At 37.3% G+C, this 15,351-nt stretch overlaps 1 protein-coding gene across 2 annotated transcripts in view; it reads left to right on the top strand.

The window, feature by feature from the left end:
- The window catches only part of MTREX (Mtr4 exosome RNA helicase), a 54,807-nt gene that overhangs the window by 38,727 nt on the left and 729 nt on the right, over positions 1 to 15,351 (top strand). For both annotated transcript variants that reach the window (XM_072416434.1, XM_072416435.1), the window contains exons 22-26: positions 1,651 to 1,814; positions 2,027 to 2,132; positions 5,511 to 5,567; positions 6,075 to 6,237; positions 11,222 to 11,326. In XM_072416434.1, coding sequence (XP_072272535.1) covers positions 1,651 to 1,814; positions 2,027 to 2,132; positions 5,511 to 5,567; positions 6,075 to 6,237; positions 11,222 to 11,326 — 595 coding nt within the window. The remainder of the gene's footprint in view (positions 1 to 1,650; positions 1,815 to 2,026; positions 2,133 to 5,510; positions 5,568 to 6,074; positions 6,238 to 11,221; positions 11,327 to 15,351) is intronic.

The raw sequence follows: 15,351 nt of genomic DNA, 5'->3' as shown, positions 1-15,351 counted from the left end.
ATATAGTATACTTGTATCTAAATTGTTTACACAATACATATAGGTAAATTAATTGTGAATGTAAAATAAATGAATATATATATATATATATATATATATATATATATATATATATATATATATATATATAGTATGACTTCACTATGCTGTGAGTGGGTGACCAATGAGAGAGTCCCAAAGTGTGGGGTTGCTTGAATGTAAGAGGGTAAGAATGGTTAGCTAGAGGGTAGTAAAGAAATAAGGTCTTTTATTTTGTGGTCCCCTTGTGGCTGCTGGTTAAAAGCTCTTGGTGCACACTTTATGTACCAGCTGTAGGCCCTTGATTTCATTTCTTCAGGAGACCATCTTTCTGAAGGTAGGCACTGTTAAAAATCCAAGTAATAGATTGTAGTACAACTCTCCAATCAAGAAATAGAAGCTTATTTTTTGAACTCAGCGAAGTTGATAAAATAAGTGACAAAGGTTAATCAGTTTGCCCATATGTTTTTACCACAGCGTTCTATATGTATTTAAAAAAAACACTTCCTGAATTGCCCCATATAGCAATTGAAATATATATGTTCTCTGTAACAGCATAAGGAAAAAGGACCTTCTTTAAGCACAACATATTTGGGATATTCTACATTGCAAGTAAGTCTAGGTAATGTGAAAATACAGTATAGGTTGCATGTTTCATTAGCACTGTTCCAGCCCACTGGAGACTACAATCTTCAGCATGTCCAGTCTTGTAAGTCTGTAGGGTAGTTTACTTAAGGTCTCAGCAGTTGGATGACTCAGTTTATTATTTATGAAAGTGATGTGTTCATGTGTAATCAGCAGAGGCTTTATATAATATTAAAATCATAGAAACAAAGATCAGCCCTCCCATTTCATGCAGTGTAGCTCCCAACTGTTTTTGAATTAAATCCCTCTTCCCAATGTATATTTTTTGCCCTGATGTACTATTTTGTGCATTTTTTACAGCTAAAATGGTAAGGGGGAGCTTGGTAGGGTTGGGTTCTTTTGTAACATAATGTATGATAAAAGAAGGCCCTTTTCTTGGTTTAAAAAAGGTTAAAATTTGCAGTCTTTTCAAGGGTAGGCACAGTTTAAACCTTATTGTTAATCACTCATTTGTATTTTAAACAGACTGCCAGTGCATTGTGGTCAAGCTAAATGAATGGCACCACAGTACATGTTGCTGCAGTGTGAATAGATCCCTAATGCAAGAGAAAGCTGCACAGCTTATCAACTGATGCTGTTAACAGTTAATATTAAACTTCGGACTTTTCCATCAACCTTCTCTTCATTTTAACATACCCAGTATGTATAAATTATTCATTGTACCTAGTTAAGATTGAAGGGGTAATGGTTGTAGCCTAACACAGCAGTACAAAATCAGGAATCAAAGGAGATCATGGCAAAAAAAAAAAATAACTTTAGAAAACAATAAATCTGCATTACAAATGGTACAGGGGGATATTATATTACAGGTTGTTAACTGTAAACAGAATACTATGGCAGAGTTTATATTACATATATATATATATATATATATATATATATATATTATATATATATATATATATATTAGTATTTAAACTGGCACATTCACCCTTCTCTGTATTTCTGAAACATAACATTTATGAGCAAGTGTCTCTTTTTCTGCAGATTGCAGTAGATATCAAAGCTGCAAAGCGTGAGCTGAAGAAGGCTCGCACAGTATTACAGATGGATGAGCTGAAATGCCGGAAACGGGTCCTCAGGCGGATGGGATTTGCCAGCTCTGCTGATGTCATAGAAATGAAAGGGCGAGTTGCCTGTGAGATTAGCAGGTAAGTTAAAGTGTTTTGCCATCTTCCTCCATTTGCCCTTTGTAAAAATCTTTGTCTTTGTGACCTGCCACCAAAAGTTCATGCAGTTGTTAGTAATGTAAAGGAGCTTGTACATCCTGAGTATTATGGTCACCTTAAGGGAAATGGTGGTTGTGGGGAGAGGGGCTTCATTCTTGAATTGCAGACTTTAACTATTTTCATTGTCTTTGCAGTGCTGATGAGCTCCTCCTCACTGAGATGATGTTTAATGGCTTATTTAATGACCTGACAGTGGAACAAGCTACTTCACTTCTCAGCTGCTTTGTGTTCCAGGAAAATGTAAGTTTCTGTGAGAACATTTTAGACTGATGAACAGAGATCCTTTTTGAACCCTTTAAAAATTGATTGATGATAGGGATAAAAGACTACTAAATGCAACTATTTAACTATTTAATTGAAGTGTACTTTTGTTTTTCTTCCTCCATAATGGGTATAAATAAAATAATTAAAAAAAAATAAAATTAATAAAGTCTTTTATGTACCAACAGAAAACTTTGCTCCTATTTAAAGGTACATGAAACTTCAAAGAATTCCATTTTCTTCACATTAACATTCTGTGTGTAAAGATTATTCATTGTGAAGAGTCCCATCAGGATATAAGTGTTTGTTGTCATATTGGCAGCCATTTTTCAGTTCAAAATTAATGTATATTCCAATATATATTCCTAATATAGCATCCTCCTGCTCCAGTTTAAGGAAGTCTAAACATAGATCTAAGCGAACCAGCCACTGAGAGATTATGTAAGCTGCTATTTCTGACCTGGTTCTAAAATGATTGTCTGCTATTAATAAATTATAATAACTTTTGAGTCCTTGACAAGGAAACTGCATAAAGCTCAGGTGTTCAGCCAGTTGTGTCCTAATAATGTTTTAACACTGACTTGCCTCAGTTATCTACATGCTTGTTTGAGGTATAGGACTGTAACTACTGAAATCAAAAGATCAGCATCAAACCCAGACAATTTGCTTTTTTATATAATTAATTCAGCCTCCATATTCTCTAATGATTGGTCCTCTTTAATGTGTGTTCTGGCTGGTCTCTTTAGACAAGCTACTAGTAGGCTTTTCACAAGTTTCAAGCAATGCTGAAACAAACTGGAGGTTGAGAGGTGATGCAGAAAGCTGCACCACTCACTTAACTGAGAAGTTAATTTGTTACCTGCCTGGCAGAGCATCTTTTCCTATTATAATTAATATAAAATATTATTACAATATTTATATAGCACCAATATATTACACAGCGCTGTACAATAAATAGGTTCTAGGTGTGTAAATAACCTGACTGCAGAAACAAAACATGTATTTAAATAATGTATTTTTACCTGTGGGGTTAAATACCATCTCATGGTAAATTAATTAATGGTTTTAATTGGAGATTATTAACTTTTAAACAATGCATTAGGTTATTGAGTGTGAGCTAGCAGAATAGGATGTTGTATGTTAAGGAAACCCATTCTTTTGTAAGGATATGGAAATACACCTTTAATGCATGAGAAAACATTATTTTTCTCTCGCCGTACATTATCATGTACTATAAAAGTGCATTTGCATTGAAGTTGGTGTTGTACCATGCATTGCACATGCAGTAAAATGTGTGTTTTACATAACATGAAAATGTGAATTGAACCTTAGTCCTGAGTCATTCGCAGCCTTGTCTACTTATTTGGATCAGTTTTCCTAATCAAATTAAAAAGTCTTGTATCATAATTCCCCGTTGCTTGTTATTAGTCCAAATGAAGATGTATTGCAAGGTTATGCACAGCGAGGGAACTGCTGGTTTAATTGGAGCGGAGCAAAGAATATGACTAATTAGGTCTTTTGTATAGTAAAGGAAAACATGGTTTGGGATGTCTGGGAGAGTGCTGACATATTAGGGGTAATAGCTGATCTCTGACCAAATGAGTTTTCTAAGCTGGGGGCTTCTGTTTGAACTCTCCAAGAGATGGGTGACCGTGCAGAAAACAAACATTTCATCCTTCATATTAAGCTCATGTCGCACAGAGCACAGCTGGAATCTGGGGGCACTTTCTCATTAAGTGCTCTGTTTGTACAGCTGTTGCTCCGGAGGAAGTTGCTGGTCTTCAGAAGTATATGGGTGAAGAGGGATGCCTGGTCCAGTACACACACACACTTATTAGGAAATGCAATCAGCAGGATGGCAGCCATGGAGCTAAAAGTTTGTCAGATGGAACTTAAAACTTTGCAAAGTAATATTACTGCATTTAACTTTCTTTCCTTAAAGTATCAATTCCTAAAAAACAGTAAATCGTGTAAAATTGCAGACTTTATGATAACTACATGATCAGTCATAATGTTATAATAAATGATTGCACTTCTGGTTAATTACAGAAGCAGGGAGAAATAAACTAAATATTTAAGCCATAGATTATAGTAAAAGTATTTTTTCAATTTAGGATTTGTACAAAATCTTTGCTTGCTTCTGATTGAAAAGGAAAGTGTTACACCTTTCAATATAGAATGAATTGTGTAACGTGTATATATAGATTGTCAGCTCTTCTAGGCAGGGTCCTCTCCTCCTCCTGTGTCACTGTCTGTATCTGTCTGTCATTTGCAACTCCTATTTATTATTATTTTTTAATAATATTAATCATCACCTTTTCTGACCTTGACCATTTTAATTATTTATGGAAGTAAATTAAATGTAATTCAGCTGTCTTTAGACATAATTCTATTAATATCCAATATTCTGGGGTGTTTTTTATGTTGTCCTGCTGTATAACTTGCCCTGTCTTCAAATGCCGTTGAGCAAATTGATGTGTCCATGCAATTGCTGTGGGCTTCTTCCAGAGCGTTTCTACTCGGTGCTTTATATTTGCATTAAATCAGAATGATATTGATTTTCGTATAATTACAAATTTAAGGTATATTGCGCAATAAGTTATTTGAGATGTTCATGTTCAAATATTTGTCCATGCATGTTTGCACTTGAGCTACGTGGTCTGAATTGGGGATGGGAATCTAACTGGGTTTTGTAGTAATTGCAACAACTTTGCACTACCTTCTTAAGACTTTCACAGTGCAGTTTTAGGTAGAGAAAAAACTGGATTGGATCTACAGGTAGCACTACCCTGAAATATGATGAAGCAGCAGCTGTATTTAGAAATTGATTGCAGGCTGTAACTGCTTTTTCTACACCGTGAAAATGACCTCCCAATGGGGAAAAAAAACATTAAAGGAAAGCCTAATTTTCACAAAATGTATTATTGCTTGCATCATACCTATGTTCTATACATTTTCAGTTTTGTGATTGTAAGATTGCTTAACAATTTAAGAACTAAATTTGTTTATATAAAAAAATTCCCAAAAACCTCAATACTCTGTTACTGTATTCCCACCCAAAATTTTACATACATCATAATGTGATAAAATGCGTACGCTCACTTCTCAGAATTTCATCCCAAATAGCACATGTTCCCAGCATTACTGTACTGGGATGCTGGGTTTACTGGCTTTATAATACTATTATTGATTATGTAGTTATGCTAAATTCAGAAACTCACTTAGCTCTCATTTTGGAAATTTTCAGTGTCCTGTTTGGTCTAATTTTCTGCTACTTCGTGGCATCACAAAAATGGTAATCACTGTATGTGCTTCATATGGTGTATATTGATTTTACAGCTTTCTTTTTAATTTCAGTCCAGTGAAATGCCCAAATTAACAGAGCAGCTAGCAGGACCACTTCGGCAAATGCAGGTAATATTATGATATAAGTATATGTTGTTTTTTTTTTTTATTTTCGTTTTTTATTTTACTAATAATTTAGGACTAAGAGAAATATAACTGACAGGCATTTGTGTGTTGGAATTCGTGTATTGGAACTAAAACTGAACAGCTGATTTGTTTGGAAACACTGGTATTGATCCTACTTGTCTACCTGTTGTGTTTCATAATATATCCAGTACTGATTGTATATAGCTCTGTTATGCAGTCCAGGTTTGTTTAAAATTTGGTTTCACTACTCCTCAAAAATCAGTAGTTTGTCAATTTTCAAAACCTATAAGGGTTTTCTTCTACCAGGCTTTGTTCAGACACCTGATTTGACAACACTTCTTTGTAAAGTTCTCCTTTAGGGATATTTAAGTTTTTATGATGTAGTTTTAGGCTAAGATAATCCTGCGGGTGTTTTTGTAACTATAAAGTAGTGCTGACATAGGTTTACATAGCTGGTAAAACACTGGACTTCTTGCAATTGATATACAGGAAACAGCACGGAGGATTGCCAAAGTCTCAGCTGAAGCTAAACTAGAAGTGGATGAAGAGACCTATTTAGGATCATTCCGTCCCAACCTTATGGATGTCATCCACACTTGGGCCAATGGCGCAACATTTGCCCAGATCTGTAAAATGACAGACGTGTTTGAAGGTAAGAAGCATTACTGGTCACATGACCTGAGTTTGTTCTGGGTTAGGTCAATCCAAACCCAGATCAGTTCTTTCTGTAATGTATTATTTAGCTCTCCTGTCCCCGTTAGCTGTAGAACTATTGTGTAAAACATGATAATATTTCTATTTAAGGAGAAAATGACAGCAGGAGCATTTCCAGTTATAAACCACATCTGGTCTCGAGAGTCAGCAGCGTTGCCAACCCCCACCAGCTTTTTATTGATAAAACATGTAAAATTTCATGACCAGGTACATTTGTTTTACTGGCAACATTAAATATGACAAACTGCTATTAGACAATAAAACAACCTATCTATTTGAGACATTGCCAGTCCAAATCCCGCCCCAAGTTTTGAAGAAAACTCGCTGATTTTATGCATTTTATTTGGGCCTACAAAAGATAGAGTGGCTAAACAATCTGTCTGCATGGCCAGATAATTGGGGGGAATGGGAGCTCCAGACCTGGCGGCCCATCTGCGGTACCTACTGCTATGGACATCGCCTCATCCCCCTGGTATTTGTAGAGAATTAGAGGAGAGCTGGATAGCCCCTGTACATCCCAATGTCATGCTCTGAAGCTTCTCTCTATTACTGGCGGAACATGACTTAACTGCGCCTATGGTGTTTACAAGGAATTTGTGGAGGTCATGTAGGAGCAAATATGGTCTCGTATCACAAGCTTTGAAGTTAACCTCCAAAATCCTTAACCTGCAAATACTAGATAGCCTCACTGGGTCAATGTCAGGACCATGGAGGGAAAGGGGTCTTTTTCAAATCAGACACATACTGCACCCGTTGGAGCGGAGACTGCTCCCCTTCACTGAACTATGTGATAAGGTGGAATTACCTCAAACTTCCTTCTATGCCTTCTTACAAATAAGACACTATATTTTGTCACTCCAGCCGTCTGCAAGATTTCAGACTCTGACCCCCTTTGAGAGACTATGTACAGAGGGCCTGCACACCAAGGGAGTTGTTTTGACCATCTACCACCTCTTGCATAACTCATGGAAGCTCACATAAGTTTGGATATATGCTTAAATGGGAGGAGGTCTTAGGCTGGACCTTAAACCCAGAAGATTGGATAGATATTTGGGAGGCGGCACATAGGAGCTCTATCTGTACACTATATGAAGAAAACTTGTATAAAATTATACTCAGATGGTATCATACACCAGCTGTACTCCACCAATTGTTTCCTAGTGTCGATCCCATATGCTGGCGGTGTGGGAGCCATCGAGGTACCTTAGAGCATATATTCTGGTTCTGCCCTCCTATCCAGGTATATTGGTCCCGGGTTAACAACCTATTATCTGATGTGATCCAGCAACATATGACATTGGACCTTCTCACCCATCTTTTGGGTCAACCCTACCCAACATTACCAAATTTTTCCCGTAAACTGGTATCCCATATTTTAGTGGCAGCTCATGCATTGATTCTCACCAGATGGAAAGTGGATTTACCCCCTTCCATGGAGGATCTTTATGCACGGATCCATGGGAGCCGTCCTATGGAATACCTTACGGCCCACATTAGGAATAGGGTGGACAGATTTGAGAAGGTCTGGGAAGCTTGGGACCATTACTATGCTAGGTTGCCCGGTTGACCCATAAACCACTGTATGTTTGACAATGTCACACTGCCCAGGTTCTATTTTTTTTCCCCACCCCCATCCTTTTTTCTTTCTTTTTTTTTTTTTTCTTCTACTCAGGTAATGTTATACTCAGGAATTTGTTGTTGTTTTTCTTAGAAGCTGTATACGTTTTGATACTGTTTTCCAGCTTTTTGGGTTTTTTTTCACTGTACCTTAAAATTGTTAAAAATTTTCTTTCCATAAAAATTTAATAAAAAAAAAAAAAAAAAGAAAACAAAACTGATATTTTAACACTGTAAACAATTTGTAAATTTAACAATGCCCATACCAAGTAAGTTGCCTGGCTTTACTATAAAAAGTAACCATAGAAATGACTGTATACACTGCACACATATGACACTGTCCTTAATACACACAAAATACTTGTAATCACTTTGTCACAAGGGACCGACACACACAGAAATTCAACCATATTCTTTTTTTGGACACCAAAGGCTTCCGCTATGTCTAAGCCTACCTATAACGAAGAACTTAATAAAACCACTGACTGCCGAGACAATGAGAACTTTGGTAAGGACTGTGTAACATTCACTCCATACTCACTGGTCACTTTATTAGGTACACCTTGCTAGTACCAGTTTGAACCCCCGCTTTTTGCCTTCTTATTAGCCATAATGGCTAGTTATACGTGTGAAATGGTTCTCGCCCGATTGGCTCAGGGCTGATATCGGATGAGAATCTTTTGTGTGTACATTGCTTGCTGTCCATTGTCTCTGGATCCGCCACGACAGTCATATGAACGATCATAATGGAAGTGATGTGGGGGAGCGCAGTGGGGTGTCGCTCTGTCATTCTTCCCCCTCTCCATAGAGCAATTCGACGCTGTATGTAAAACACTCGTTCATCCATCGTGCAGTCGTCTTTCACAATCCTTTCTAACTAATTATTGCACGTGTGTACATAGCCAAAGTTCTGCAAACTTTCTTGGGGATTTTGATCCATGTTGACATGAAAGCATCACACAGTTGCTGGAGATTTGTCGGCTGCACATCCCACCAGTATAAATTTCTAAGTGATCAAATTTTTTGTGTCAAGTGGCCTTGATCTATTGGTTTAGGTAAAATTGTTGGTTAAAATTGGTGAATTAGAAAAAGTAATCTGTTTCCATTCCTTTGTTCAGCATGTGAAAACTAAGCAGGTCGGAGACATGAACAAAGTAGCTTTCACTTTCCTGTTATGTAAGCTGTGTGGTCTGTTAGCAACATGTGGTGGAGGGGTGGCTGCAGGGACATTTATATGGGTTACATGACCTGAAATATATTTAGCAGAACTTTATACTATAATTAGTTTAATCAATCATACATTTCCTTTAAAAAAAAATCTGAATCGGCTATTCCCATGATCGGGAGATCATGGTCCATGATTGATTTTCCTGTAATGTGTTTATTCCGGGATATGGAGGGCTCGCTCTGCCAGAGGAGGTCATTGATCTTCCATTGTCAGGAGGCAGCAGCAGTGTTTTTTCTCTTGCATGTCTATTGCTATGGGCAGGTCGTCTTTTTGCACTAAAGACTTTTACAGTAGGAGTTTGAAGTAAACATCCCAATGTATCAGAAATGTCAAATTCTGTTCTCAGCTGTTATTTTAGAAACCAGGCCGTTTGCTCTGTACATTCCCAGGACTGTTTTTTTGGTATGTTCTTTCTGATCTGATAATGTTGATCAGCCGTATACCACCACTTTTGCCTGTGCATTGGTCAAGCCTCATATCGCCCAACTGTACCACCTATCTATATACATGGGCTTGCCTAATGCAGTGTGAATGAGGGGTATTGAACTGCATTGCTCCACACAAATCGCTGCTTCATGCACAATATAGCTTTAGTTTGCACAGCCACTGTCACTTTTCTCAGTTAGGACTTTATGTATAGTCAGGTGGTCTGGACTGTAGGCTTTGCAGTGTGGGAGGCGGGTAACACAGGTACACATAGCGATCACTCCACTTCCATTTATGTATAAAAGTTAAATATATCTCCAATTGTAGTGACAGAAATGTGTCCATACGAGACGATGAGACAAAAGATGCAATATTTTAAACACAATCCTGTTATGAACCAATCATACTGCATGCTATTATTTATATCTGAAAATGCCAGTTGTCTGGATGTAATGCTGATTCAGAAGCTTCAGTACTTTTGAGCCTCCTGTAACAAATACAAGCTTCTGACTTTCCTGATCTTTGTATTTGTGTGGTTCAGTAACTCGTAGTGTTTTTAGTATATAAAGCCAGTGGCTCAGCAAAACCGCCCATCAGGTAGAATTTTCGGGTCAGGAAGAGAACTTGCATTGTATTTCGACACAAAGCAGCTTGGTTACAAAGGTGTTAAGAAGCATTAAAGTTTCCAGGAATGTATTAATAATTTAGGTATGTAATGCTCCGGTACATCTAAAGTATCTGTTTTCTTTTTGATCAGTGGTGCCTGCACAAGGATAGTAACACACGCTATCCTACATCCCCCCTAAAAGGCTTTACCTAGAGCAGCTTGCTGTGAAGTCTGATTATGGCTGTCGAGAGCTTTTCTTTTTGTGTAAATATTTGAGATAAAGTGGAGGTTCTGATTGGAAATCTAAAATTATGGTTTATGATTTGCCGCAGTGCTTTGTGGTGGTCCTATATATGGCTTTCATGAGGGTTGAATGTCTGCTATGATAATTAAATCCACATTCTGTCAAGTCTAATTTTGGTGCCAGCCATATTTTGTGTAATGTGGCAATGAGAGAATAGCACATTTTAAGAATTTTTTTATACATGTCCTCATATGCTTATATGTGATGAAGAAGCCAGCCCTGTCCCCACTTTTACGTTGTAGCAGAAGCAGATATCTGTATCCTTAACTGACTTGACTGTATGGTTGACTTTTTTTATATCACCTGCTGTGATCTCTTGCATTGCAGTAATGGCACTCTTCTATCTTTCTATGACTGAAAGTGGACTTGGCATCAGATATATTTTCTTGCATACAATGTAATGTGTATTTATAACATTCCAGGTATTTCACCTCTCAGAGCAATGTTGTTCTCACTGATGTTGTTATCTAGCATTATCTTTCTTCAAACATCTCTATATTCTTTTCTAATTTGTGGATTGATATGGTACAATCATGTCTCATGAGATTGGATTGATATTTGGTAATACCACTGCTCTTGCTGGAGGCTTTGACACATAGAAGCAAAACCCTGCATCTAGCAAGATGGCCACCTCCACATACGCAAAACTTTCACTTTAGTGTGTCACTCCATAACTACTTGACTGAACATAGTCTGTAAAATATAACAACATTATATTAATACTGTCATTTATTTTTCAGGTAGTATTATTCGTTGTATGAGACGTCTTGAAGAATTACTACGGCAGATGTGTCAGGCTGCCAAAGCTATTGGAAACACAGAATTGGAGAACAAGTTTGCAGAAGGTGAGTGTACATGGGTGATTGTGTTGTATGAAAGGTAGTAAAGTGGGCATGTGTACACACACACACACACACACACACACACACACACACACACACACACACTGCATAAAAATGTGAGGAACTAAGGCCTTTTAACACAATCACTCCATTTCAGGGACTCAAAAGTAATTGAACAAATTAAAGAGCTGAAAAAGAAAATGTTCGTTTCTAATACTTGGTTGAAAACCCTTTGCTGGCAATGGCAGCCTGTAGTCATGAACTCATGGACATCCCCAGATGCTGGATTTCCTCCTTTTTAATGCTCTGCCAGGCCTTTACTGCAACGGCTTTCAGTTGCTGTTGGTTTGTGGACCTTTCTGTCTGAAGTTTAGTCTTCAACAAGTGAAATGCATGCTCAATTGGGTTCAGATCAGGTGACTGACTTAGCCATTCAAGAATATTCCACTTCTTTGATTAAACCACCCTAGTGTTCTAATTCCCGTTCAAATTTCCATGCAAAAAGGAAATTACATTTTTTTTCCCTAGAAATTTATTTTACATTGTAGGCTATAAAAAAAAAGGCATAACTCACTGAAATATGTCCAATATTTAATAAATTTTATAATAAACTTTAAATAAAAAAACAAAATAAAAAAAATAGTTAAACATGTAATGTAAGTAGCATATATATATTGCCGGGCTGGAGATCGAAGAAGATGGACGTGTCCCCAGGACCTGTGGGCACCAGCAGGACAACCGGGGACGACTACAGAGCAAGGTAAGTGGGTTTTTTTTAGGTTAAAGCTAACCCTAGTGTGATTCGGGATTACTTCTTCTATTTGCAGGTAAAATCAACCCCGAGTCACACTCGGAAATACCGCTGAGGGGGTTATTAAACTCCTGGGTTGCTTTGGCTGTATGTTTTGGGTTATTGTCCATCTGTATTATGAAATTTCTCCCAATCAATGTGACTGCATTTAGCTGGATTTTAGCAGACAGTATGTCTCTGAACACCTCAGAATTCATTCGGCTGCTTCTGTCCTGTGTCACATCATCATGGATAAACACTAGTGTCCCAGTGCCACTGGCAGCCATGCACGCCCAAGCCATCACATAGCCCTCTGCCATGTTTTACAGATGATGTGGTATGCTTTGGATCATGAGCTTTTCCACGCCTTCTACATACTTTTTTCTTGCCTTCATTCTGGTAAAGGTTGACCTTGGTTTCATCTGTCCAAAGAATGTTTTTCCAGAACTGTGCTGGCTTTTTTTAGATGTTTTTGAGCAAACCCAATCTAGCCTTTCTATTCTTGCACCTTGCAGTGCACCCTCTGTATTTACTTTCATGCAGTCTTCTCTTTATGATAGACTAGGACATCGATACGCCTACTTCCTGGAGAGTCAACTCCAGGCCTTTTATCTGCTTAATTGATAATGACCTAAGGAAGGAATTGCCCACACCACTCTGAGTCAATTGTCCAATTACTTTAAGCCCCTGAAATGAAGTGATTGTGCTAAAAAAGGCTTTAATTCCTCACATTTTTGCAATCTTTTTGTTCAACCTACTGAATTAAAGCTAAAAGCCTCCAGTTCAACTGCATCGAAGTTGTTATAAAATTAATTGTGGTAATGTACAGAACCAAAATTAGAAAAAAAAAGATATATATATATATATATATATATATTTCACATGTTACAATATATAAACTTAATCATTCATGGAATATATTATCCAGTATTACTTATTGAGGCATGTTTTCATAGCGATTAATCAGTATATATTGATTAGATATTGTGAATCTCGGGCACTGTACAGTATTCACATTTTATAATGGATTCTCCACCTGAAACAAATTTACAACAGTCATGAGGATGTAACATCCTCTAGGAAAATATGGATATAATACAATAGGCAGAGTGTCATAGAGAGATTGTGTTTGATTCAGCACTTCCTGGATAATCCTTTATCTGCTGAACCCTTTCCATTATTTATCTAAGCAGTAGGCCCACAATAAGGGTCTCATCATGCTAAAAGAACAAAGCATAGCTCCTGCCCAAACTCTGCAAGAGACATATCACAGGCCAGACCTTCACACATGGGCTAGAATAACAGTGATGGAACCCACTGAGCAATCATTCACAGGCATGCTGTGCTCCCAGTAGGACACGGCATACATTTGTTTTCGTCATTGCTAGCTGCTGGACCTTTTTGGCTTTTAACTTACACTTTTACTTTAATTTCTGGCAGTAATGTTGACAGGTAAGTATATATTGTTAGGGTGGATGTGGATGCGTTAAACAAAAAATGTGAAAAGAGGAAGGTTTAAACCACATAAGAGAGGGAAGAATTTCCCCAGTACAAACATACAAGGGTTTGATTCTTATAAAAAAAAAAGTTTTTTCTATAGAAATTAAAATTACTAAACTGAAAGTCAGATAACACATGGTAGCATCCTAGACATTGCTCATGTAATTTTTGCTGGGAAATCTGAGCTGATTTCCACCCTAATAAACATGTGATTAAATACTAGGAACGTTTTTATAATTGCAATTGCAACACATTTTAACTGGATTTGTGGAATAGAAAAGAGCTTTGTATTTTACTGCAGTCACTCAGCACCCCCATTCAAATGTTCAATCCAAAATTAGGAGGGTAATTTTTTTAAGGAAGTTATGTTGATTGGTGCTAAAGATTAGTATTGCTATTGGAATAAATTAAAAAACCTATTGTATAGCTAACTGTTAAAGGTCTCTGATTCCAAGTATGGAAGCACCAGTCCCTCTTTTTAGGGAGAGAAACCCCACGGAGTTCTGCTGTAGGGACACACCGGCATTTTCAGGTGGTGCAGTGCATTAAGGCAGGCTATCGTACACAGTAGTCTAATAACACTCTGAAGGTGTGTTGGGGTGCCATTAGGTACACGTTGACATGCAGCAGCGGCAATATTAACATTGATTCCTGTGGATGCAGTTTTATTTCTGACCTTACCTAGGTCTGGCCATTTTCAATTGCCCCCATAGATATAAAATTTGTACATAAAATGAAAATAGAGGGAACTAAAGCAGCATTTCTATTTCTGACACCAAAGGCAGAGCACAATAAACTTACTCTGTAAAAAAAGAAATTGTAATTGCTGGGTGTAACCCAGACCTCACATCATGTATGTTCTTTATGTGTGATTTCCAGAGTATAATTAGCAGAGTTTTCTCACAGCTCCACCTTTTGTTCATGGCACAGAGAATGTTAATCCACTTGACACCTTTAAAGAACTTTATTTTCCTTTTAAAGCTTTCCAACAAGTTCAGTACCATGACTTCAGCAAATGCTGCATTTGGTCTTGTGTGTGTGTGTGTGTGTGTATGTATATATATATATATATATATATATATATATATATATATATATATATATATATATATATATCTTTCTATACAGCTTGAACACATTTATAAAAAGTTTTTTCTGACAGAAAAACTTTTTATAAATGTGTTCAAGCTGTATAGAAAGACAAATTTTAGTTTTCTTTAAATGTTTTAGATTCATTTATCAATTCAGCCTAAAATGTCTTTATAATGAGTTGCCATATGGCTAAAGGTAATAATTAGGCACTCAGTGGTGGATCATTTTCTGTAAACTGATGATGTTGAAAATAGTGAGGCTGCCACATAGCTGTATCATCTTAGGGCCATTTCAGACCTGCAGTGAGTTGCTGCATTATGATACGGGCTCAACGGCGGTCCAACACAACTCCATTCAGCATTGCTTTTTTGTGGGGCCAAGTCGCTTTTGGTCAGTCAGTTGCTGGTGGAAAATTCATGCTGCATCTGTTCAAATGCTCAGGTGTGAAAGAACTCTTACAAAGCTTTTTTTGTATCTGATCAGGCAAAGCTCTGGTAATGTGCAGCTTGTGACACCATTCCCAAACAATCCTTTTGGCCTGCCCATATATGAGGGGTTTCTTCACTGTCCAGTCAAAACTTATTTTTAAGAAAAAAGGGGCAGGCAGGTTTCCAGCACCATAGTTAAGGATATGTAAAACTTTCTG

The sequence above is a fragment of the Pyxicephalus adspersus genome, chromosome 6, assembly GCF_032062135.1.
Source record: "Pyxicephalus adspersus chromosome 6, UCB_Pads_2.0, whole genome shotgun sequence".
Classification (NCBI taxonomy): domain Eukaryota; kingdom Metazoa; phylum Chordata; class Amphibia; order Anura; family Pyxicephalidae; genus Pyxicephalus; species Pyxicephalus adspersus.
The sequence above is the reverse complement of the archived record's forward strand: the minus strand, read 5'-3'. Positions and strand labels throughout refer to the sequence as shown.